The sequence below is a fragment of the Cygnus atratus genome, chromosome 3 (assembly GCF_013377495.2).
Source record: "Cygnus atratus isolate AKBS03 ecotype Queensland, Australia chromosome 3, CAtr_DNAZoo_HiC_assembly, whole genome shotgun sequence".
Taxonomy (NCBI): Eukaryota; Metazoa; Chordata; class Aves; order Anseriformes; family Anatidae; genus Cygnus; species Cygnus atratus.
In genome coordinates, this window is record NC_066364.1 from 101,192,330 (window position 1) to 101,219,469 (window position 27,140).

General features: G+C 40.1%; 1 protein-coding gene across 2 annotated transcripts; it reads right to left on the bottom strand.

Moving 5' to 3' along the window:
• Nucleotides 1–27,140, bottom strand: KCTD3 (potassium channel tetramerization domain containing 3). 2 transcript variants are annotated; one of them, XM_035562880.2, is made up of 18 exons: nucleotides 27,026–27,140; nucleotides 23,622–23,675; nucleotides 22,120–22,165; nucleotides 20,587–20,660; nucleotides 20,064–20,122; nucleotides 19,791–19,871; nucleotides 18,981–19,106; nucleotides 17,809–17,899; nucleotides 15,231–15,421; nucleotides 10,788–10,903; nucleotides 8,439–8,526; nucleotides 8,182–8,298; nucleotides 5,733–5,903; nucleotides 4,412–4,567; nucleotides 3,351–3,447; nucleotides 1,749–1,933; nucleotides 1,508–1,646; nucleotides 1–1,155 (listed from the first exon to the last, which is right to left on the bottom strand). In XM_035562880.2, exons 1-18 carry the CDS (start codon nucleotides 27,085–27,087, stop codon nucleotides 573–575), a joined length of 2,436 nt encoding a protein of 811 aa, XP_035418773.1. In that variant the 5' UTR covers nucleotides 27,088–27,140; the 3' UTR covers nucleotides 1–572. The 2 variants fall into 2 exon arrangements, with proteins under 2 accessions (XP_035418773.1, XP_035418766.1); XM_035562873.2 differs by having other exon boundaries at nucleotides 18,966–19,106.

The following is a 27,140-nucleotide window of genomic DNA, read 5'->3' on the forward strand; positions in this document are numbered from 1 at the left end:
AACATTTTTCTGGCAATTTATTAGGACTAAGAGGGAATATAATATGCTATTTTAAATAGCTTCCTCCTTTACCTGGACAAAACATTTCAGACAGCAGCATACAGAGCAAGAATCCCATTCATAAAACAAGACCACAGAGGCAGCCCTGTGAATCAGGCAGAATCCAGCCAAGACAGCAGCAGCTCCACAGAGCAATGCGTACTGTGTCTGAAAGGCATCTTCCACCAAGCAACCAAGTACTCCCCAGCACCCTCGTACCCCGCCCTCTCCCACCCCCCCAAATAATCACAACATAGCACATGCCTGACCATGTTTACGCAATGCACAACAATATTTTGGACCAAGTACCGCACTACATTTTGGAGCATTACATAAAGCCGTACACTGATGTGTCGACTCTTCAAATGTTTGGCAGCAGCCAGGCACTTTCTCACAAGCTGCTTCCTTACAATTTTCATTCTGCATATCAAAACGAAATCCCTTTCAAGAAGAAACCCGCAACATGCAGTGAGTGTTATGTCTGCTACCAGGCAGAGTGCACCTGCACCTCATCTTTGCCACCAGTCCCATTTTCACAAGCCATAGTCCTGGCAAGATGAATCATTCTTCCGGTGACGTGGCGAAGCAGTTGTCTTTGTAGGTGATGGAGACGCCGCACCAGGTAATTCAGGTCCACCTTCAACAAGGACTGGTGCAGAGGCCAGGAGAGGCACTTTCTTCCTCCCCAGGAAACCAGCTCCTTCAAACCCTGTTTTCTTCTTGCTTTCTGCTTTGGCTTCACTCTCCTCTTCCAGTCCTCTTCTCTTGACATCCAGTGAACTCTCTGGCAGCCTGTTAACCTCTGTGCTGCAACATCCACCTGCCTCTGCCAGGCCAGTGCCTCGCACTTCAGGTGTTGTTGCCAGGCCTGACTTCCTTTCGGCTGTGCTGCCCTCAGTTGTTGTCTTCTTTGCCTCTGTCTGGCTTGAATTCCCATTTGCAGGGGCTGCCTTTTCGACTGGGCTTTTGCTGGATAAGTTAAAAGCCTGAAAGTCCCGGTAACTGTGAAAGCTCTCCGTCCGCCTTGCTCTTGCCAATAGGGGGCTTTCTCTGTATGGCCGCACAGAACCATATGTAGCTGTTTCATGGATTGTTTCATGGTGTTGTAATTGGAGGCTTCCAAAGGAAAAAAAAAAAATGAGAGAGAGACAAAGGCAAAAAGAGCTCATGTTAGCTTGAGAATAACAGCCAGTTCTTCTGCATACCCTGCTCCCACTCCTAAAATAGCCATATACTCATCTCAACCCCCACACAACAACTTCCAGATCACTTGCTTCAGATTCTCATACAGTACTTCAATCTACACACACATAAACCAACACGTATCCAGAAGCATGAGTGCGATTTAGGACACTTATGGCATAGATGCAGTGGAATCAGCTACAGCGCTCAGGTTACCAAACCTGTCTTCACCTACCTGAAGGGTAAAACCTTTGGTGTCTGCAGCTGGTGCCACCCCGTGACCTACCTGGAATTAGATTCCCGCAGCCGGTTTGGCTGAACAACTGATGTGGCAGGACTGATGTTGGGAGTGGCGCAGCGCGATGTACTCAAGTCACACTGGTCAAGCAACTTCAGCAGCTCTTCCTCTGTGGGGCCACCAACGTCTGAAAGAGACAGCTCTTAGTGCCTGAATCCATTTACAGTAGTCACACACAAATGAAGACAGCAAGAGAACCATACCACAGTCTTGGCATAACACAACTTACCTTTGTCTTCGCTCTTATTAACCATGTCCATGGCTGTGGTCAGATCCCACATCTGGATGCTGCCGTTTGCATGCCCAGTGAAGAGGTAGCGGCGTGGCCGAGAGCCCATTCTGCTGGATCCTTCGCATTCTCGTACAGTAAATGACGAGATGGTAGTGCAATCGACTGCCTGGATCTCACAGATTCTACATGAAGAGAAACCCCAAGTTCTCAAAACACTTGCACCTGGCAGAGTTTGGCCAATAAAGGCAGCACTATTTTGATTTTCAGAGAAGGCAATAAAAATGCCATCAGAGAAAGACCTTTCTTCCAGACGAGTTCTTCCCCTGCATGACTGACAGGCTGCTCATCTGCAGATGACGCCTTCTCCCTCCCCCTGTCCCTCCCACCCCCCATCTGCAGCATTACCGCTTATTTATTTTTATTAGAGGAACCTCCCTATGTTCAATGTACTTTTTCAGTCCGCAGTGATCAGAAACCCAATGCTCTCACAATGGGAGAGCATTCAAGGATGAGGGCAAGTAGCCTCTTCCTATGCGAGACACTCCAGGATACTAACCTGCAGAAACCGCATATTTAACCACATAAAACATGAAAAAAAAAAATCCAAGGATGATAAATCCAAGGTTATCAACACAAACAACTTTTGTCTCCTGACAACTGCAATATGACCTGACACACCAGATCTCCATCGCTTTTTCTCCCCTTATTTTAGAAGCTCATGTGGAGAGTGACAGGAAAATGACTCCCAAAACTAAGCCATTAAGCCAGACTCCACGCCAAAGCTTCATGTATTCTGGGTAATCTGTTTTCACGGTCCCCTGTATTAAGCTTTTTACAGAAGAAATGCCAAAGTAAGTCATTTAATAAAACTCTCCACTACATGCAAAACCAGCAGAAGTAAAAAAGCACACCAGCAACCTACAAGGCTCCTGTTCTCAATTCAGTTGCCAATAGTGTTAAAACATCAATGCTTTCTCACATTCAAAATTACTAAGCAAAAGATGTAAGAAACATTGAATTCAGAAGCATCATCTTTTCTAATCCCCTGCCATTTTTCTAGCCTAACAGGAAGAAAAGTAGCTATATTTGGCAACTTTACTTCTGTAGCAATGTAATAGAGTATGATGGAATCAAACCTACATAAATTGTACACCTGACCTAAAAAACAGCCTCTCATTTTTAAAGGTTCTCATATATTCAAAGACAGGCACAAAGGAAGAGAGAGACTACTTCCCTGTCTACCTTTGCGAGGCACAACCCTGCCACCTGCAACTTCAGCATTAGCTTTTGAAGTCTAATGTTAGCTTGGTACCATGGGTGAGGTACAGATTCTGTATAGGCACACAAATGTTTACTTTGTGAGCTCAGCAGGGAAGCCATCACAACGTGCAACTCTGAAAACACATTTTTCAAAATGCCATTTGGCTTCTAGGTTATAGCAGATCATTAAGTACAGTTCTGTCACTAAGACACAAAACAGAGCTCAGCCAGAGCTGTCACGCATATTAGAAGCTTGCTGAATGCAACTGTCCCCATGGGATGAGAGACCCAGCCACTTGAGGAGCCCTGCTTCTTTCCCACTTAAAACCCTGGAGGTACCTTTTCCCAGTCGAAGACAGCCTTACAAAGAGCTTATTGGTGATGGGAACAACTTTTTGAATAAACACCTGTTGGTCATCACGTTCACCAAAGGGTCCTAGAGAAAAAAGGAAAACCACTTTTTCAGTGTTTCACCTCCCTCATCCTCTTCCCCACACAGTCCCGAAGACCCAGTTAATATTAGTACGATTACTGGCATTTTGAAGCATCAGGCCCAGGGAATCGAAAGTGACTAAAAGTTAGAAAAAGCCATCCAATGGCTAGTAGACTCTGCAGATACAAATCTGCAGAGTGTTTTTTGTTCATTTGCTTTAAAGGACGTCCATTCTGAGTTTCCCAGATGTTCCTGCAGGAATTACCATGTCACTACAAAACCAGACATTAGACCTCTATAAGTACTTCCTTACTTTACAGCTCCTAGATGTCTAAAGGCCTAATCAGATTTCTTGTGATCCCACCCTGTGTCCACAGGCCATCCTGTTCATCAAAGTTTCATTTACAAGACTCTGACCACACAGGAATCTCGACTACCCATCTACGCATCTTCACAGAAATGCGGTCCTTGAGTATCTTGCTATAGCAATGTGCTTCCACCATTTGCCTCTGCAGTTTCAGGACTTCAGTAAACTTTGTCACAACTTCAAATTCATTTTGGAATTTTTCCACATGTACATCATTTAAAACCAAATAAGCAGTGAACTGGAACTTGCAGTTAACCCAAACGTTGCTACAGTTACCTGTTTCAAATACAGCCTTCTGTGCTTTCTGTCATTCTCTAGTTAAAACAAGAGTGAAATGCTACAACAGTTTGTTCAAGGAAAAAGTATAGCATTTGTGATCTAAAGTTTTTCTTCCTTTTTCCTCACCTTCAAAGTCAGCCCTGTAAGTGTATTCATTCTGCACAGCCTAAATGGTGAGTATTTCCTGCCATCTTTTCAAGGGAAGAGCAGTATATAAAAGCTTACACCCATGAGCTGACTTGCATGCTACAGGGTCTGTTAAACCTTCCTGAGACCCGTTAACAAACAGCCTCAGCACATCAAGCTGGTGAGACATCCTACCAATGTCGTTTCCAGAACAGTAACTGCCATGACTCTCTGCTTCCTCCAGGGATAAGATTTTGAATGATGCAAGAGGCGTTGAGCCTGGCTGAGTTGAAATCATGCCTCGAAACCGAGTCACAGTCCACGTCCGTACATGGTTGTTATCCGCACAAACTAGAAAGGAAAAAGATGTACAATAACGTTTACAAGGGATGACACATTGAAGAAGCTTAACTTGAAAGTTTTCTATATGACAGTTTTTCAAGATTAATGACTAAATCCTGCTTAGTCACGTCACGTTATCTAGCAACACCAGACGATTATCTAACAATCTACAAATTGTTGCACGTCCTGTTTTCTATTAGTTAGTTTTGTCTCTTCCCTCAGAAATTAAAGAAAAACCTGAGGCAGGTGAAACACATGTTCAACACACATTAAGGCCTGACTGAGTCAGCACCAGCAGCACCCTTCAAAACTGTGTGTGCAGGTGCCAGTTACAAGACATGTCAGGAAAGCAGTCTGGCAGCAGAACCCTCCCTCCACACAGAAAAATGCTCTTCTGTCTCATTTATCAGTTACTCAGTTTCCTACATAGACGTGCCCTTTCCTGGTACTGAGGGTTTAGCATGAAATCAGTTCCAAGTTGCAGCAGAACAGATGGCTCCTGGGCTGTTTGTTTACGATGTAATTGCATAGCGTGTTTTCTGTTACTTGAAAAATAAAATGAGGGGCAGCAGAAAGTAAATCTGTCCCCTGCCCTGGTTGCTAAACTCTGGGTGAAAAAATCTTCCACAAAGGAGGAGAGACTACCTCTTTTCTGGAACCAACAGATGCTTTCCTGAGCATAACATAGGACAGCACAACGAAGACTGAGAGACAGCTGAGAGAAGAGGAGACACAGACAACCCTTTGAAGTCACGGGAAGGTTTTCTCTAGGGCCCAAGAGGGGGTGGTGCACATTTTGCTGCAACTCAGAAAGCTCCTGAAATGCTATTAAAGCAAGAAAAATCCTAAAGGACCTGCCCACAACAGTAAGACTTGACAAGGATATATTTGATTACAAATCCTTTTATTTCCACAAATTGCAACCTTGGAATAAGATGCAAAGAGTTAGTTGTTCCAGTATCTGGTCAAATAAAGCCCAGGCCTTTTAACAGCTAAGGGCTTAGAGGAACATCTAAGAAAGAGGATCCAAGCAAATTTAGCCCGTAAAACTCTGTTCAGTTCACTTCTATCAAATGTGGAAACAAAGCCAATTAAAAAGTTATGCACGTGAACACTGAAGTGGTCAGGAATGGGGAGAGCCACCAATGCAAACTGATGCACAGAGGAAGATTACCTGACACAAGGTGTTTCTCCGAGAGCATGATCTTCGTAACAGGGCTTCGATGAACTGTGAAAGTCTGGAAGAGCTGAGGCCCAGACCCAACTGTTTCAGGGTGCTGCACAATCACCCGCACTGCTCCAGAGCTGGTGCCATACGCAATCTCAATCCAGTTGCCACTTACACCTACAGCAAGCACGAACACAGTTGTTCATTTCAGGAATAAAAGCTTGCCTTATTGGAGTCATGCAATAAGGTGGTAGAAAATAGTATTTCCAAGCTTTCACAATAAGAAAGATATTTATTTTTAACACTCTTAACTCATGATTTTCTCATGATCAGAGAGGATATTTTCTCACTTTAAAAAAGTTTATTCAAATCCATACTACACTCTTCAATACTATTTTAACAACGGCCCACCCTCATTCTCTCCTCCCTCCTGGAAGTGAAATAAAAGATGGATAAAGTCATTTGAAGATCTCGTTCTACATTCCAAGAGGATATTTTGGCACTTCTCACAGTGACATGTTCAATATGTGCCACACACTGTTTACTTCTGCCTTAGTCGGAGGCAAATGGGAAGAAAGCGAGGCAAGAACAGGGAGGTCTATAGCTAAAAAGGTCACTACGGTATCAACACAGATATCCAAGTAAACAGTTCCTTCAAAGATGTTTTATTCCCCCCACCACCTTGTTCCCCTTCATTTAAAAGATAGCTGCACTGTGATTACAGAAGAGTGCATAGACACAATAACTGAACATCACTCAGCTGCCCATTTTTAGTATATTGGTTATGAGAAGGTTAGATGTAATGGTAAGGTTGTGTTTCTGCCCCCCTGCAATTCATCATTAAGTATTTCAGTGAATCAAATTTATAATTGTACTGGGTCTGGCTGAGATGAAGTTAACCTTCCCTGCAGCGGCCATACAGTGCTGTGCTCTGCACTTGTAGCTAGATTGGTATCACACCAGTGTTGTGTCTACTGCTGAGCAGTGCTGGCACAGCATCAGGGCTGCCTCCAAACCCCATTCCAGAGCCAGTAGGCTGGTGGGGGACAAGAGGTAAAGTAGGAACACCACCAGGGCAGAGGACCTAAACCAACCAAAGGGATATTCCATACCATGTGGCATCACACTCAGCAATAAAAGGTGGGAAAGGGGAAAGAGAGGGAGGATTCTCGTTAAGACGACGTCTGTCCTCCCAAACAACCGCTACGCGTATTGAGGCCCTGCCTCCCAGGACGTGGCTAAACGTTGCTCATTGATGGGAAGTAGTGAGTAATTTTTTTCTCCCTCTGTGCTTCCACGCAGCTTTTCCTTGTTGTTTCCACTCTTCATTTTCCCTTTAATTAACTCCTTATCTCAACCTGTGAGCCTTTTTTTTTTTTTCTTCTTTCCAGTATACTTTAGTCTCCCCCTCTTCTGAGGAGGAGGGGAGTGAGAGAGCAATTGTGGTGGAGATCAGCTGCCCAGCAAGGTAAAACCACCACAATAATCTAAGTGAGTAACTTGTATAAAAGGCTTAAAACCAGCAAAGGCACATTATGCACAAGCATTAATATACAACACATTATGTATTATTACATTATACATTAATAATGTATATTATACATATAATGTATTAATGTATAATGTAATATTTTGTACTTACATATATGTACTTGATTGCACATGTACCTATTTCATAGAATTATCTACATTGGAAATGACCATTAAAGATGATCAAGTCCAACCATCAACCTGACCTACCAAGTCCCATCACTAAACCACATCCTTTAGCGTCACATCCACAAGTTTCCTGAATCCCCCAGGATGGGGACTCACCAGTTTCCTGGGTAGCATATTCCAATGCTTGGCTGTTCTCTCCATGAAGAAATTCTTCCTGATATCCAGTCTAAACCTCCCTTGGCACAACCTGAGACTATTTCCTCATGTCCTATTACCTGTCACCTGAGAAAAGACTGACACCCTCCTCACTGCAGCCTCCTTTCACGTAGTTGTAGAGAACAATGAGGTGTCCCCTCAGGTTCCTCTTCTCTAGACTAAACAACCCCAGTTCCCTCAGATGCTCATATGTCTTGTTTTCTAGTCCCTTCACCAGCTTCGTTGCTCTCCTCTGCACACACGAGCAACTCAGTAAATATCCTTCTTGTAGTGAGGGGCCCAAAATTGAACACAACACTGAGCAGTCTTACCAGTGCTACACACATGGGGACAATCACTTACCTATTCATAAGTGTGTACAGGTATAAGGGGAAACAGTCACACCCAGCGCTCATCATTCATTTCAATGATTCAGGGAAGAAAAAAAATCAATGTTTTTGTGCAAGTGCTACTTTGTCTGCTTTCACCCTACTGTGCAGCAATAGAAAACGTTCAATTGGAAAAAAACAACACATCTCTAACAGATTCTCAGTGAAGAAACAGTGATGCTTGAGGGACATCAACACAATACAATACTGACTTGTTTTAGGTGTGAGGTAGACACTGAGCGCTGTTATAGCATCATTGGAGGGATCATGGTACAATTCTGTCACTAGAAGATCGTTGTCCTTCATCCTCAATGGGAACTTCTGCATGTCTGTGGGGAAGAGACATTTGTTTATTACTCTGAAAAGACAAAGCTGTTCTGATGTGACTTAGACCAGACAGACTAAAGAGTTTAAGAACAAAGCTGCTCAATATCACTTCCTTTTTATTCCACCCTGCCCCCTTTCTTACCTATATAATAGATAGAGCCATTGTTACAGCCCAGCAGCAGAAAAGACCCAGCAGTATCATAGCTCGTGATAGGAACAACATCCTGAACCTAATACAAACAAAAGAAAAAAAATAAGTCAAATTGCTGCTTCCTCAGTTTTCTGGACGTTGCTGGGCCTCAGAGGTTTCTTCTACCCCCAGTTCTTGCCCCTCTGCATATCTGCTACAGGCAGAGATCTCTATAACGAGGAGAAAAAAAAGTCTTGCCCCATAACATTTCATTTTTTCCAGGCTAATTTAAAGAAGCAGTACAAGAGCAGAAAGGAAAAAAAAAAACAACACATCTAAGAATCTATGGATCAAGGTGCAATGTGCTTCCTGGTTCTCTGGATCAAAGGTCTATAAGGAAGCTCTCCCAGCTGCAAAAAGTTTACAAAACTAATGAAGGTGGAGGGAACCCATAAACAGATGCACCACTTTACTCATCGCCTTGCAGAACACATTAACAACTGCAAGGAGAGGTCCGAGCAAGAGGAACCATAATGCTGCCAACAGCATAAATCGACTGGGTCATCAGTCAAAACGAGGAGAGTTATTTTGTCATGTTCTATTGCTTTATCTGCTACCTCCTATTCTGTAACACTAAGTATTCTGGTATCTGGCACTCCAAAACCTCCTCTCCTTGTTACATGCCACTGAAACATTGCCAGAGGAATAAGTACCAGGAAAACCACCTCAGCTAGTCTGCTCAGATCTCCAAGTTGGGAAGATGATGTCAGAACTAATTACAGACAGAGGTCAGATTTGCACCTTCAGGGTAAACTACATCAAATACAAAAATCACAACATGATGATAGCTTGGTAAAAACGAAGTTTCCTTAGAGCAGAATTTAGAAAGGGCAGTTCTGGAAAGGAGGTAGAAAGGCACCAGGAAAACAAGTCTGAAAGGAAACAAAGGTCTTGATCTGCATGGGGCATTGGTGCACTGTTCTAAACATCTCTCCTACAGCAAGTATGATCACGTTCTAAGTTCAGAGCAAGTCATGGAAAATGGGTACGTGAATACCATGTATTCTCATGAGGAATTTAAAGATCAGAGGTACAACCCTACCATTTAACTCTTTATGGGGTTCTTCAAAAACAACGTATTCTACAGGGAGATGAGAAAAACTGCCATCTCCCTAACACTAACAAAAGAGCCTGAGGCATGGAAAGTACCCTGAAACTTTTTTTTTTATTATTACTTTTTTTAATTTACAGGGAACTATTCTCATCCTCTAGGAAAAATAATTTGAGAACAGAAAAGCTTATTTTGTGACAGCTTGGGGTATAAGCCCCTCCTAAAGATTTTCTACTCTTCAATAAGAGAGCTTTCACTACCAAAGGAATAGTCTGCCAAACTGCAGAACTATTACTGTGATCAGAAAGCTTTCCGTGCCCCTCTCTGGAAACAAAAGGAAGGTATATTGGACATCAGTTTTTATTCCTTATAAAGGACTTGCTCCTTTAGCAAATATTGTCAAATAGCATTACATTGTCTCAATAGAAGATTTTGCAATGCATCGATAGGACTTTAAATATTGTTTTGTTGCATTTAAGACCAACCCAACATGTTTGTCTGCCTCTGCTGCAGAAGCAGTGCTATCCCATGCTTATTATCTTTGTTATTAGTTAGCAGTAGTCACTTAAGGGTTGAATAAGAACTTAGTCACGAATGCTGCAGCAGATATGGGAGTCAGCCTCAGGTCAGTTCTATCTCGAGGCAATTGGAAGGCAGTTTCTGGATTTTTATTGCATCTAGTTTTGTACCACAAAGATGCACATCTGGCTACCTTACAAGCTTTGTTAATCACACGAATGCTCAACTGTTTTCTCAGACTCACACAGACTCCAAAGATCTCTCTATTTGACATGCATTCTGACAGAAAGAATAGAGTTGGTGCTGCAAGAAACATACACATGCACAACTGACATCAAGAAGAGTTTCCCACTGTAAAACAACTTGAGATGTCCAGGTATCAGATGCGTTATAACATTTCCTTTTTATTTCAGAATTACCTCTGCACATTCCCCACAAGTTTTCTATTTTCTATTACGATTCCAGCGAATTTTTACAAAGTTAACCCTCCAAAAAGAAGTTTAAATATACACAGAGATGACACTTACACACCTGGTCCTTTTACTTGAAAGCCTAAGAAGCATGCTTGGCAGTACCATCAAACAAAACTGTGTTCAAAGTATTTCACACTTGCTTTTAGTTTAGTTTACTTTATTTTAGTTTAGTTTATTTTACTTTAGTTTAATTTAGTTTATTTCTAGTAAGACATACTAAACTATTAAAACTGATACAGAAAATTGAATTAAACACACCTGCCAGTGCTGAGTCACAGCATTCCACACTCCCACTTTCCCTGTATGACTTGTAGCTACCAACTGGTTGCCGATGAAGAAGAGAGCATCTACAGGGACTCCAAGACTGAACACTCCTACAAAAAAGAAAAAAAAAAACCTGAAGAATCTATGAAGCTCATGTAAAATAAAGAGGAAAAAAACTGCAACAATGGAATCTCTCCAATATTACCATGTCACTTATTATAGTGGCAAGCAAAGAACAACCAAAACTGGGCTCTCAGTATGCCAGGTAAGGTATCATTCAACTAGCAAACTGGGTTCCATTAAATTAAATGGCAGCATGATGCCATCTCTGCTGATGCAAGTAATACTTTGGGAAGGAGAAAGGAAGCAAGGGGAAGTGGAATAGCTTATGTCATTTATGCATTCTTCATTCTTCTACAGCTAACAGTAATCCAAGCTGTCAAACGGCCTTATACATCCTAAGGCATATAGGGGGGGAAAAATATACTATTACAGTAAGCAAGTAGGGTTGTTTTTTTTGTTTGTTTTATTATCCAGCCATGACTATGACGTGTCATTTAAGCAGCAGCAATTCCATAGCTTTGCTAGCAGATTTGTGCCATACAACTTCTCCACTATCTTTCGAATTACTAAGAGTTCCTACTGCCTTTTTTTTTTTTTTTTTGAAGACCAGTCAAATAGAGGTGGTCTGTGGTCTTAAAACGTTTTTTATTTATGTATATAGCCTTGTAGCCATATTTCTAAAACCCTAATTGAATATAATAATACTTCTTTTTTAGCAGAAATACTTGAACCTGGAAAAATAAGCAACCTGCAAAAGCTTCTTTCTTTCTTTCTGTTTCTTGTCACTTCCAGATATTGAAGTTTGGTTACAGTTCACGAGTAGAGAGTACAGGCTACTCAAAATTGAAGCTATATAAGCTATATGATTTCACAATCATGATATACTTAAAAATCTGGAAGATAAGACTAACTTACCAGAAAACACCATCCTTCCAAATAGAGAAAATGTGTCATCAAACACATTTCACTTAATAAAAATCAAAGCACTACAAATTATGACAGGCATTGATGACTATGGTTAGAGCAGACCTTAACATTTCAGCTTTTCTATGTTTCAGAAAGGCTCCTAAATATCATGAAAACAACACCAATCACTCCAGTCTATCTTTCACCAGAGGTCTTCGCTGTTTGAAGACTAGAACTGCAAGTAAAGCTGAGACTTATTTAAGCAGGTGCAGGGAGGGAGGAGACCAAACATTAGCTTACCTCTTGTACTGTAATCTTGCCCAAGAGAACTCTATGTGTGTAACCATTTTACCATGAAGTTTAGCAAAGTCATTATGTTTACCAGATTCTAAAATATTATGACCCTGGCAAATATAAAAACGAAGCAAAAGTAATTGCAGCTTGCTGAGAATCTAGACACCCAGAACAGCAAGGTCCTACCAGTGACACAACTTGTAAGAGGGTCCCCAGAACAGGGATCCCTGTTCTCACTGCACAAACTACAACTGGAATGGGTCTGTTTACTGAAGTCCATACATAACTTCCACCACCCAAATCTGTCCTCTCTTTAGAGGTTTCTTAGTCTCATAACAAATCCAGTATCAATATTTTTAATTGAACTGCAAACTTACATAGTGTACAATATCTTGTACGATTTATTGTACCATGTATTTAAAAGTTACAGAAAGCTAAAATCATCTGAGATAATTTCCAAGTTTGCCAGCTACAAAGTCTGGCAAATTGGCCCCGAAAACCACTCTGTAAGTAATTCCAAACTAAGCTTTATTGCCTGCTGCATACCAAAGTCATTCGTACTGAGGTTACTTTACACTACCAAGTGTACACTTGCACGCTCACAAACTTTCCTATTCCATTCTGTTCCCTCTACATATTTGTATTACTGTCCACTAATGCACTTTATCTGGTGAAGCAGCAGACATGTCTTTTAAAACAAGGGTACCCAACAGCTGGAAAACTTCCCAATGTTATTTCAGACAAACTCAAATGAACAGTGTGCCACTCCCAACCAAGAAGCAGCCGTCCCTCTAGAAGCTCAATACATACTTACGTTGTAATTAGGATGCTAAACTGTTTTCCAGGGCACAGTACAATCATTCGATACAGACAAGATTCAGCAGTACAAGGCATGTGAAAAAGGCAATAATAAAAAATCCACAGAAACAACTAGAATTGATTACTCCAGAGAAGGATGAGGTTCAAGGAAATCAAGGAAGACAGCTTGAATGGTCTGGAGGAATTTGAAGTGTCAGTCCTGCTTAGGCTCAACAATCTTGAGACCCATCCACAGGGGAGACAATGCTATATGTAATGACAGGCTCTTGTCTTAAGGGTCCCTCTCAGCAAAATACTGCTTACAGCAGCAATCCAGCAGCTGTGTCTTATGTAAGTAATATTGAAAGGAAAGAGTGTGCTCTGGGAGAGCTTCATCACAAAGATGCCAGCCCGTGCAATTTTCTGCGGACGGTGTCACCGGGCTCCAAAGACTGTTTGGAACGAGCAGTTTCTTTCACAAGATCATAGCAATATATTGTATCTCTAATGTAAAGCAGGATTGCAAGCACTTGCCACTATAAGGAAACAAGACAGCTATATTCAAATTCTTACTATTAAACGCAATTATATTTTAGTTCTTTTAGACCAAGTAACATGACCTATTAGCCAGAAGACAAACAGTACATTCTGATCAATGTTAGTCAGAAGATTCAATCCTGTAGGCACTTTCTCTTCCCCTTCCCCCTGCCAAAGAGAGACCAAGTGGAATTTCCTTTGTTTCGCAGTCACTTCAATGCAGCACAGCCTGCTTAGCAAAGTGCTTCCTTCATTTGTTTGCCACCTTCAGTTGCAGTTTGAGTTATCAGAACCTTATGAGGTTGGCGTATTTTAACTTTTTTTTTGCCTTTGAATTTGATACCCAAAAATCTGAGATGTTGCTTCAGGTATCTTATTTCAAATCCCAAGGGAACACAAGCAGCTAAGTCACACCAGAAAATGCAGAAGGAATGTAATAGCATAGTGCTTAAAGCAATACTTATTACAGTAGTACAGATGTCATGCTGACTCTTCCCTGCCTGCTAGTACAAGATTTGGTGAAGGGGTGAATAACAGAAGAAAAGGCTTCAAGTATAATATCAACTCTGTTTAACAGAGAGATTACATATTCAACTTAGCCACACTTTTCAGATTTGTTTATTAAATACAATGGAACCTCCTTTTCTATTTTGCTGATTGTGATCACAGGCAAGAACTCTGAGTCACGAGTAATGCAGCTGCCTACTGCTCTTTTATTTCATGCAAGACCTTTGCCTTTCCCTGTCTTCAAATCTGACTTAGTGCTTGAAATTTTTTAAACATAAGAAGCAGCAACAGCCATTAACACAGCTAGAAATTGCCTGAGCATCTCTAAAGTAAGCTCTTCCTTTAAAGTAAAAGCACGTGTATCAAAACATAAATTTGGTCATTTTCACTTTAACAATGACATTAATTCTCATGACTTCAACTATGAAGATGTATCTAAACACAATTTAATTCTGCATTCAGTTTCAGAGAACTGCTCATATAAAGAGATTGCCATCATACTTGGTTAGCAATACCCACTGCCAGAGGAAACATACATTACTGGTATAACAGTGGCGACTCAAACACCAGAGATTAGGCTAAAGGAAGTTCCTAATACCATTCCCCTCAATGCTTCTCCAAGTTGCCCTGTATTTGAAAAACAAACGGGTCAGACAAGCCATCAGATCAGTACCGACGAACATTTACTTCTGAAAATCTCTTCTTGCTGTTTTAAACCTTCCCTAGCTGTGTGTCCTTCAGTACCAAGAAGTACAAGCAGAAATTCCTATATGTTTAGGTCAGTATAGTGTACTTTTTCCCTACCTAGACACCAAAGCTAAAAAAAGAACAAATCATCTTCTTCCAAATTCCATTTATAAACTACATTTGACAGAAAACTGAGATCTTTTCATCATCTCCATGTAAAAATATGGCTTTGATAAGGCAAAGGCAAGGAAAAAGCAGAACATCTCAGTATCTAGCTTCCCATCTCAATAGTTTTATTAACCTTGTCCTATGGCCTAGATCTAAACTCAAGTCCTATGAAAAGTTTAATTCTGATTTGTGTCTTCACATGAAAACTCAAACTGAACTGAAGTATTAGTATCTGTTCAGCAAACAGACTAGTTTTATTCATCTTTCCAATTTTTAGAAAGGATTCCCCTAGCACGACAGAGAAGAAAGTTAATATGCTCTAATAGGTTGCTGTATTACAATTTCTTCTTCAGTAAGCATTTTCACAGAGTGACATAACACTACTGATCATACATACCTCACAATAGGTTCACAAACTCCTTTCTGGTTAAGCACAAGAACAACACAAAAACAAATCAAGCAAACAACCATAATTACCAATTTCACTGCCACTACCGCCATCTTGAATGCTCCACAAGATTATGCTACTCTCTGAGGCAACTGCAACCATCTTATCCTTGTCCCCATGAGGTCCTCCAACCACCTTCGCATTGAGAGCCACTCGCTCAATTGTCCAGTCCAGATAGGGACTCGTGAACACCTGCTGCCACCCAGACGACTCTTTGATTCTGGAAGAGTGAAGAAGGGAACAGTGAGCAGAGGTTAAAGATTCAGATACACACACTAGACACTTTGGTCTAAACCTGACCCAGTGTGGATGGCCTAGCCAAATGCTAGAGGATGATGTTGAGCATAAGACCTTAGAAGAAATCTATTAATTTCCAGAGGCAAATGAATGGATATTATGCAAGATACTCAATCATGTTCTGGCATGAAGTTGTACTACCCAGTCATACAATTTCTGTTTATACCGAATAGGCTATACACTTTATTTTTAGAAAATCTTTTTCCTGTATAATCTTAAAGACTAACATGATGCCAAGAAAGCATAGCTTACCTGATTGAATTTTATGCAGTTATCTAGATATTTTGCAACTGAGCTAGAATGCACGCTCTCAGCACTCAAATTACATAAATGTTACCACAAAGCAGAAACATCTCTCGTACTTTTTGCCATTGTTTCACTCCAGCATCACATCCTGCCTGGAGCTGAAGTACTACAGATTGCTATATTCTACCCATGTAGCATGCAGAATGAATTGTAACGCAGCAACTTAAGAGCAGGACTGCAATATCCATAAGCCTTTGCATGCAACCAAGACATTCTCACCAGCTTATTACCAAATTGTAAAGACTTCTATAGTACTTAAAGGGAAAAATAGTGCGTTGGTTGTTGGTTTTTTTAGGATGCACTGTGTTTTGCTGTAGCCTTTCAATAAAATAACTATCTTAAGCATTTAAATAGTATTTGTTAACAAGGAGCCTAAAAGAAAGTCACAAAATTAAATATAAGAATATATTTCTTACTGCAAGAATTTCACTGTCCACTATAAACTACTACTTTGAGAAGGGACTCTGGCTAAGATTCAGATGTTGCCCTAACACTGAAATAATCCTGAAAATCACGTAATTTGACTGCAGCATAGTAGTATAAGCAAGCTGAATTTAAATTTGAGGGTAGAGGTAAGTAGTTTAAAGTGTATGCTGTCTGCTCACACAGTAGATACTTAAAAAAGCCTGGGCAAATTCACCCATAAGCAAAATGAAACTGACAGATACTGAGATACAGTAGAGAGGGGCAAAAACTGTTACCAAAAAGCTGTGCAGGAGCAGAAAGGAGGCGGGAAAATCCCACCATGGTATTGCTAGAGTTCCTTCAAGTTCCAGAAAGGAAACGAGTCAATCAAGACAAGACTGCTACCTTGAGTCACTAAGGAGAAAACTGCGTTTTAAACTGGCATACTGACCTGTGCCCTCTTTCAGCAACCATTTGTCTGACATGCTTCCTCAAAAGCATCGGTAATGACTGAAGTTTAACAGTAATAACCCTGATTAAGTAGATTACCAGCAGGAAAGAGGCAGAATTGTTCACTTAAGTGAGCCAGCATCCACGGAAAACAGAGAAAAAAATCCTAAGGAGGGGACAATTAGCACAAAGACAATTGCAAATCACTGCCTCCTTCTCTAATCAGACCATATTAAGAATAATTGAAAACTAGAACTTAAACATGGTTTCTCTTACATTGCTTAAACACAAATTAAACCGAAATGAATTGCAGTGGTAAATACAAGAGACAAGTTACATGTGATTTAAGTTATGGAGTTTAAGCAAGTAAATTACTATCCTATATAGCGAAAAAGGCAGCAAACTATGGTTTCAGCTTGGTAGTATCCAGAAAGAAGCTTTTCACATTACACTTTGTATTCCCCTTTCTGAATCACACTATGACAGCAGTGTTAGGTTGTTTTTGAGAACAGTTCTTTCTAAAATACTATCTTCCACTGGAAGGATGGCCACCAGACTACCAGATGCGAACTATAAACAGCTTCTGTAATATGAAGATGTCACTTATCTTCACCTGATCTTAAAAACTAGCCAGTTGGTTTACAGTACATTTAAAAACACTTTGCAGCCATCCGTGTGAAGTAGCAAGTGTGTAACAGTTCTACTTATGCCAAAAAGACTGGAGTTTATGACAAAACATCACTCGTAGCAAAGAAAATCTATGAACTGTTTCAAGCTCTTTGATGGTCTAACTTCCCACACTTCACAGACTGTCTTCAAACCCAAGCTGTATGAAGAACTTTTTAAATGAATCTTTCATTTAAAACCTTGCTTTAAAACAGGTATCACTTGCCAGTTACAACTGGATTCCATTCATTGATGAATTTATTCTGCAAGGCATCAGGAACTGACATCAAAGCAGTAAAATCTGAGTTCCTGTCAAGCAGTTTATTTACATGATCAGGAATGGTATCTCATATTTACAAAAACACACTGGGTGCACATGATACTGTCATTTCAGAGTAAACTGATTTGCTATGGTTTACCAAAGCAGAAACTTTATTGTGTTTGTTAGATTTCTGTATTCTGTCAAAGCAACTTCATTCATACCTGTAGCACACAGCAAAATGAGCATAGGCAGCTACTATCCAATTGTGATGACCGGCTACTATTAAAACTTTCCGTGGGTCCACAGGAAATCCTAAAACCAACAATAAAACTTAAGTCAGTCAAACAATGGGTATTGGAGAAAAGATGAGCAGAGACATCCAGAAAAGGGCAGGACTCTCCTGCTCGGATATTTAACTGAAACTTTATCATCAAAGTTTTTAAAGAAATATTTCAGTCAGATTCTAGTTAGCAATACCCCCCAAAATCCTTTTCTTTCTACCAAGAAAAACATTTCATCTCAGTCACTACAATGGACAGTGTTTGTAAGTAGAAAGAGGCAAGTACATGCTTGTATTTCTGAAAACAGTTTTTTTTTTCCCTGAAAAAATGTTAAAAATAAAATTGAGGATCGTTAGCAAATAAGAAACTCTACTGCCCCCTTCCAAACCTGCAGTAACTCAGGAAAAGGCTTATTTTAATATTACTTGTATATACTTTCACCTTTTAGCATACTCAGAATTTTCCTAATATTGCTGCAATTTACACAATTTTAGCAGAAAGATGGCAATTCTAAGAGCACAGTTTTGCTTACAAAGTCAAAACCTGGTAAATGACACAAGCCAATACTACCTTGTTTACAGTTTTTAAATATTTTATACAGAAAGTACTCTATATAGCCAAACAACTGAAGACTATCTTTGTGCTAAAGACTCTTGACTCCTGCAGGGCAAACGAGGCACCAGGAGCAAGAAAGAAGTGCAAGAGAAGGAAGGAGATTCATGTATGCACGTATGCATCGTATGATATGCACGTATGCATCGTATGCACGAATGCACGTTCCTAAACAATGACTAAAGAGACACTGGCCTGTCAGTATTTTCTCACGGCTTCCAGTACAGTGTAAGGCATTTGTCTAAGTGGCCAGACTAATACTGCATGAAGAACTTTAGTTTGCCTTTCTTCTCAGCCTAGTGTCTTGATTGTGCAACACTGAGCCTTAAATACTGCCTAGAGAGGAGTATATAAGCAAAGATTGAGCAATTTAAGATCATGCAAACATATAACAACACTGAAAACAAAAATAGTCACTCCATTTTTATTTCCCAATGACAATGATTTTTACAGTTTGTTTTGGTTTTAAGACTGACATCCCTCACCTAGCCTGACTGTACCTTCTCCAGTACCGGCAAGCGTAGGTTGGACACCACCTCCATGAATCTCACTCTCAGAGCAGTTTTGACCAGTTCTAACATCAGCTGGTGGCCCAACATTATTATTTATTTTACGACTGGGAATGCCTATAAAGAAAAGAGATGTTTTGTCCCACTCCATAAACTTCAGCAATATTCAGATATTCAGATATTCACTCATTTTCAAAATAAAAAAGTAGTATTTGTGCATTTTAATCCAAAACCTAATTCATCAGCTATAAGGACTAGAGGATATCCCAGTACTGAAATAAAAAAAAATGCTTCTGCTCTCTACTTTGACATTCACAACCAGTTTAATGAACTATCTTCAGAAAACTTGTCAATAATCGGCTAAATAACCCACAGTCTTCAGGTTAACACATGAACAGCATTCATCTCTACTGAGAAGTAAAAATGTAACGTACTTATATTGTTAAGAGAAGCTTATTTGTGATGATTTGTCATCTACTGACAGAGGGTATGTCAAGTAACTGTTTCTTCAGAAAGAAAAGAGTACTACATGTTGATAATATATAAAATATACTTAAAGAATCTCTACACTGGCCCACACAGTTTGTTTAGTATCAACATGCCACCCTCTCTCCAGTACTCTAAATACACTGTTTCACATAGCACACAGATATGTTTTGTTTTTGAACTACGTCTAATTCAACCATTCGTCTCAAGCTTTCCCTATGAAAGCCTTCTCCGGACTGTTTGACAGCCAATTGCTCCCACAAACTGAAGCAGTAAGCAGCTGCAAGCAACATCAGACCATGAACACAAAAATACCTGGAGGAGGCAGGTAGCCATGAAACAGGACACTGCCACAAGATGAGCGTTCCAATTCCTCACATAGAAGCAGTCTTCTCACTGAGGGGAAAAAACACTATGACCATAGCTTTCACTTCCCAGAAAACAAGACGTTATTTCAAATAACCTTCTGTATCAGGAAATCTGAAAATCTACACGGTCACAAGTGCCCAGAATTTGTAATTAGGTCATTACAGTACTAACAAATATGAGATGACCTCACATCAAACCAAAACAAACAAACAAAAATACCTAAAGGAGTGATTCCATAGAATTCAGCTTCATGCCTGAGAACATTAATACTCACGCCCCTAAAGAAAAAAAAGACATAATAAGACTTGAATATTTGCATACAACCAGCTATTAGACAATGTAAATATAAAGCTACCTGACAGTTTATAGAATCACTGCCAAACACATTTAACGTGTTAATGCTTTTGAGATTTCAAAATTACCTTAACATTAATATTTTTTAATTAAAACAAAGATACTGAGGTAATAGAGAAATGTATTGCCAGAAGTGGCTTAAGCTACAAGAATTTACTATCAAAATGTTATGCTACTTTTTCTGCCTCCAACAAGTCATATATATATACACACACATATATATGTACCCACACACATGCACACTCTAGATATGGGCCCAGAGTTACAAGGCAGCTGAATCATATGTTAGACACCCAACTGAGTAAAACTGAGCAATTCCCATTTGAAAAGCAATTTCTAATGTAACTGATCCAACTAATTTTTACTTAGGATAATTAAAACTTCTTACCGTAAGTCTAACTCCTTTGTGCGAAGAAAATTTAAAATGGGTGCAAACGCTGTTGGATCTCTATCAATAAATATCTGCAAGGAAAAATTGCCATACTTTTAGCATTATTTTGGAGCAACCATCAACTAACGTGCTTACTTGTGCTAAGCATGGGAAAGAGGAGTTGAAGATGATGCAGTCAGCAGATAAACACAACCCAGAGTTTTCAGGCACCTTTGTTCTCATTTTTCTACCATGCAGTAGTTCAACATTCTTAAAGACATATACACAAACACTGCTGCACTTCAAAAAATAAAAATAAAAACAACACACTTAAGCTCCACAAAGGTCAATGGGTACTCAGACTTTCTATCATGTGTTCAAAATTCAGTAAATGTAATAAAATCAAGATAATTTCTTAAAAATCACCCTAAACTTAAGTCTATTATCACGACAGCTACCTCTATGCTCTTAGCAAAGTACTTGTGTGCCTTATCACTCAACAACATTGCTGTAATTATAGTTTCCCATTTAAGAGTATCACATACACAGACTGAAATGGCCATTTTGCTGTATATATTTGCCAAACAAAACTACTTTTCCATGTCAAGATTGCTCAACTACACATGCAATACCTATCTAATGGAAGTCACCCATCCCTCTCCAATACAGCAATTGGCAGTTTTTCAGTTAAAAAAACACTATTGTTGTCTCTTCATTGTCTGTACAATGCAGAACGAGCACAAAAATATGCACATTGTTCCAGTTTCTTTTATCTTGGAACGAAGATAAGAACCAAGAAATTCAGAGATGTCACCAATTCTCATGAAAGTTTAGCAACCCGACTTTGGCAGCATGATATACAAGTAGTTATATCTACAAGACCTTTATTCTGTCCTAGCCAGAAACATACACTTCTTCAGCAAGAAAACAAAACAAAAAACCACAAACAAAAATTTTTTTTATATTTTAAATCTTCACTAGATAAAACCAGATTATGACTTAGAATGACTCTGGAACAGTCATTCTCCCATACAATAACACAAACAGTATGGTAAATAGGTTTTGAAATTATTGAGAAAAGAAAAAAAGTAAAGAAAAAGGAGACGACAGACTTTGTATTGAATCTCCACTCTTTGCAACAAAAGGCAAGGAAAACACAAGGACATTTTCAAATGATTTCAAAGTCCTCTATTTTCCTCCTATTGAAATGATAAGTGCCAAATATAAACAAAAGTCCAATTGAACAGTACTCCTCACAGACTCTGAAGCAGAGATAGTGCTGTCAGCACTTTAAATGTAGGTTTCTGCAACACTACTATTAGGGGTTATGTAATACAAAAATGACAGAGGAAAATACTGTGAAAAGACAAAGCAAGGTTTTATAAGCCTATAAGGAATGTGAATGTTTTTCTCATTTGACCATTCACTTTCCATGCTTTTAACGCAACTGACTTGTGCAGCGTAACTCCCATTAGCACCCAGAATGTTTTAGGAGAAAACCTAACTAAAAGCATAACATTAATCTAACGATTTATCAGGCTTATTACTCACAGCACCAGTTTCATCCTTCAGTGTTGAAATTCTTCCACTCAGCAAACTAGAACAAAGGAAATCTTTGTTAGATGTCCCCTAGGAATGTACTGCCATGAATACACCATGACACTACTCTGCTCTATTTGTGTGCTGTAAGTTGCATTTTGTTATAACAGTGTAGTTGAGCAAAGAAAACTGTCTAGGTTAAGCAGGAAAGCTGGATGGGAGGCAGGGGAGAACACACCAGATCATTTCCCCCGTGCAAAGGAGCTGTGCACGCACACCTAAGGAAAAGCTGAAACCCGCATACGGACCTTTCAGATTCCCAAAGAGAAGAACCTAGCCTGAAAGGATGGAAAATTCTTCTGAGGCACCCAGAGGGCTGCATAGTTCGTTACAACTCAGTAAATCAGTAAAAGCTGCTGGAAGAAGAAAAAAAAAAAAAAGAAGAAGAATAAACAATCCATTCTGCAGGGACTTAGTGGGCAGGAATGGGAGAGTTGAGTTTTTAACACTATTTTACTTCAAAGATTCTCTCCCATCAGATCAAAGTCCTCTTGCTCCAGATCAGTAGAAAACACCACCAGAGCTTCATTTTACAGATGTGAAGCAAACTCACTAACAACAACAGTTTTACTTCCAAATCCCATCTGACTGTGGATGACAATGACCTCATAGATATTTTTCAGTACTGGATGACTTTCAGGGCAACCTCCTTAGACAGTACACTTAGTTTTGAGAAACCAAGAAACTTCTGAGGACTTCTTTATTGTGCTTTTCCTTCCACACCTCAGAGAAGGTGATAACTCCCTGGTTCTCCATTTGTCTGAACATTTCAGAGTAACAGAAGCAGATAATGCCGCCTGTCCGTGCCAGTTGCCAGGTTTTCATTGGGAGAGAAGTCTAGTGTACAAAAATCAAGTGCCAGGAAGCAAAATAGCCAGACTTTGGGTTTTCTTTCATGAGTTTGGGATTAACTGTGATGGTAGAGGTACGGCAACAACAGCACAAAATTACTACAGTACAAACAGCACAGCCAATAGATGTAGTAACAGTAGTGAGATAAAAGCAGAAAGATACTCAGTGACCCCACAGATCCTGTAACACGGATTAAAAACCTCGAAACTTTTAATTAACTCCAGGTACAGGGATAATTCATAAAACATTAAATATAGTGCCACTGTATACAGGTAATAAGATCAGAAGTTGCAAAATAGCAACACTCAGTGGCATCTCCCTTTCCTGCAGATTTGCTGCCTTATTTCCAGGATATTCCATCTAAAAAGTGACAACTTTTCAGCACACATAAGCAACCAGAGCACAATTCAAGACAGTAGAAGACTACTGAAAACCACCTTATTTCAGATGAAACCATCCCATTGCTTAAGATGGAGAAAAAGCAGTAAGAAATAACAGCATATTCCTGGCATAAACTAGAATGGAGAATACATATATTATTGAAAATACTTATCAACTTGTCTTTGTTTTATGAGATGAAACAAAACAAATACCATAAATACCTGGAAAAAAAGGAGTCTGGAATCCACATCAGTGTTTGTCTTGAAGTGCTGAACCTAGGAGAGCGAAATTACAAGTTAAGAATCTGCCAGAAAACAGGAAGGCAGTCTCCTTTGTCAAATTCTGTGACATGTCCTACAAAGCTGGTATCAAACGGGTCAGAAAAGTTTGAGATTGCTACGTCTTCACAAAGTCAAAGAGGTTGAAGCTTCTTTGCACAGATCACCTTAAAGTGTGACGAGGAGTATCCAGAGTATCATTTCTGTGTGTTTGTAACACGCTGTCCCAAATATCCTTTCTCTGTTTCTCACACTTTGTCAAAATCAATGCTTTAAAAATAAATAAATAAAACCACAAATGCACATACCTATACACACAAACGCAGCCACTAAAACATAAGCTTATCAACAGTCTCCTACATTCGTCATTAACACCGTGCTACCCTTACGTAAGAGTCAAAGAGTGCTAGACCGTACATTGCAAAAGAGTACAACATGCTTCGAGTTAATATTTTATAGTAACTTCAATCAAGTTAATATTTTACAGTAATTTTAATTGTCTGCAGTTTTGCTCTTCAGGCCCTTTTTAGGGGCCCACAATACCACATTAATAGTTAGAAGTGAGAAAAATATTTACTCTGAATCATAATATTATGCAATAGCACGAATTATCATTTATAATGCCAGACAGTATTTTCCATAATAAATAACTAAGAACTCCTTTATACTAATCCCATTTTTAACATGAAGGAAGACAACTGGACTGGCAGCTTAGAAAATGAGTTCAAAATAAGCTCTTAGTCATGACTAAGAAACCTTTGGTGACCACTTAATTAACAGGAATTAAAAAAGGAAATGCAAAGGTAAAGTTCCATGTCAACTTTCCGTACAGTACAGGAATTTTGCAAGCATTACAAGTATTTTTACAACTATTTTTAGAATACAAATACTTAATCATAGTTTATACAGTTTTCGCTGCCTGTATTTTCCAGCTGTGGAGAGGAAAAAAAAGTGAACAAAAAGCATTACTTTGTACTCTTAAAGGGAGTCAGAAGCATAAAAGCCATATAAAACTACCACCCGTTCTGCATAAAATGTGGATTGTGTAGCTGCTCCCTGCAAGCACAACAATGACAAATCTGTTCTTAACAGAAAATCCACAGCATCAGCATTCCGAGCATAAACATGCACAGTCTTTTCTACAAAGGAAAAAAAAGAGAACATTTTGCTATTTAAATGGAAAGTGGCCTTTAAGTGTGATTTCTCAGTTGTGGATTTGCTGGGGCACAGCTTTTTCCATCAGTAATACAGACCACTGCCCTTCTTTACTTCAAGAGTAAAGGGAAGGAGGATGGGGGAAAAAGAGAGCCACCAACTGACTCCTTGTTCATTTCCTTGCAACTTCATTGCTTTGCACAATCACTGTTTTTAGACAGCTCAAGGATTTTTCTGTCCATGCCCTAGCACTGTGGTACCGGTAATATAAATAAAATATATAATATATAATAAAATATATATAATATATATTATATATATAATATATATAATAAAATGTATAAACTGTGGTACCAGTAATATAAATAAAAAAGCAATACCAAGCAATACCTCATACTAACGTATACTTTAGAACTTTTAACACTTACACATTAATCTATGTAAACAACAAGCTGGAGTACTCCACTCCAGGACACAGAAAGAAGCACAGTGAGCAACACTGACACGCGCAACTACATCTGCAGCTCCACGTACCTAATACACGGTGGGCAGACTCCATTTGAAGGGGAATCAAGCAAAATGAGTAGAATATCCTCAAATAATCTAAAGCACATGGCAACCTACTGTTATCTCAAAAAACAATATAGACAACTAGAAACAGACTTACTCAAGTGTCAGATATAAAACAACCGCTTTCACAGTCTATTGCACTTGTAGAATTATCTATACATTGAGGAGGTAAAGGATCAATAGAATTTGTTACAGTAGTTTCTGTGACTGTTAACTTGCAAGAGACTTGTGCTCTTGGCTAAGCAACCCACAAAACCTAAGACCAGCAACTGCTGGAGCAACAGCATGTGGCAGAGAGGCTCTGGCTGTCCCTGGAAGCAGGGGGAACCTCGTGTCAAACAGAGGAAACGTGATCAGCTGGGTCTCCGTACCAGATCCACAGAATTACTGCTATCAGACAGCTCTCCAAATAGACCTAAGAGTTTCAGGTTTCTAATACAGGCTACAGAAGCTAGTGAATAGGAGAAAACGTGTGCTCTATTCCATGCTCTCCCATGTGCTGTCCAGATCAACTCTGCTGTTAGCTTTGAGTCACCTGCCTTCAGAAGCTGAAAAGCCTGGCTCAGATACATCCTTCCAAGAAGATGGGCACTACGAGGGAAGTTGAGCTTGCAGAAGACCAAGCCCTCTTACACGGACTGGTGCTATGCCCTACTGTCTGCCTATTAAAAGGTAAATGACTGCACATGCATTTCCACTCCTTAAATCCAAATGGCACCTGGTGACTAGAATCCAGAACCCTTCAAACAGAAATGAAATATATACACATTTGTTAGCTTGCCGTATTCTTCGTATTTATGTAGGCAAGCCCTCTGAAGATGTGTATTCATGTATTCTGATTCACGGCCTATAACTGTCTATTCTCTGCAGAGGCATTTAATAAGTAAGAACAATTTAAAAACACCAGATTGAAGCATCTTTGTGATTCCACTTCTAATGGAAATCTAAAGGCCGAACTGGCCTGTCATTTCAGGGCCAGAGCTCACTGAAGGGCTTTACTCAGTGTAACATGAAATGTCGTCTGAACCAACATCAAAGTTATCCTGAGGGCAAAACTCACCCACGGCAATGCCTAAGTTACCAACAGCTTCTTGGGGCTGTTCCCAGCTACAGCAAAGGTACTCTGCGTCAGCTTTGGCAGCACCCTCCTTTAAGGAAGGCTATTGAGTGATAACACCGAGTCTGTCTTCTGCGTTATAACACCAAGTCTGTCTTCTGCAAGGACATTCTTAAAACGGTAGTAATTCCTGCTCCTTATGGCTTGTTTTACATGCCATGCAGACTCAGAATACTTGCTTTCCACCATGCTGTAACGCACACGATGTCACGCCTGAGCATTCTGAGGGGAATACCCGCACTTTTCGTCACGCTGCTCCTGCCCGGCAATCCCACCCCTCCACACACCGCACCACCTACACGCCACCCTCGGCGGCCCCAGCGTTTTACGACGCAGATCTTTATTCCGGCTGCGAGCCGCAGGAGATTTTTTTTTAATACCTTTTTTTAACACCTCGGCGCCCGAGGCAGACCACCCGAAGCCCCAGGAACCTGCACTCCGGGGGTGCCCACACCACCCCGGGGCGGGGGCCGCCAGCAGGGCCTCTCCCTTCTGCCCGCCTCACCTGGTGCCGCCCACGTTGAGCTGGACGATCTCCCCGAAGCCGCCGCCGCCGTTCCCCGCCATCTTTCCCTGCTCCGCCCGCCGCCCGCCGCCGCCACGGGCCGGAGGGGAACGGC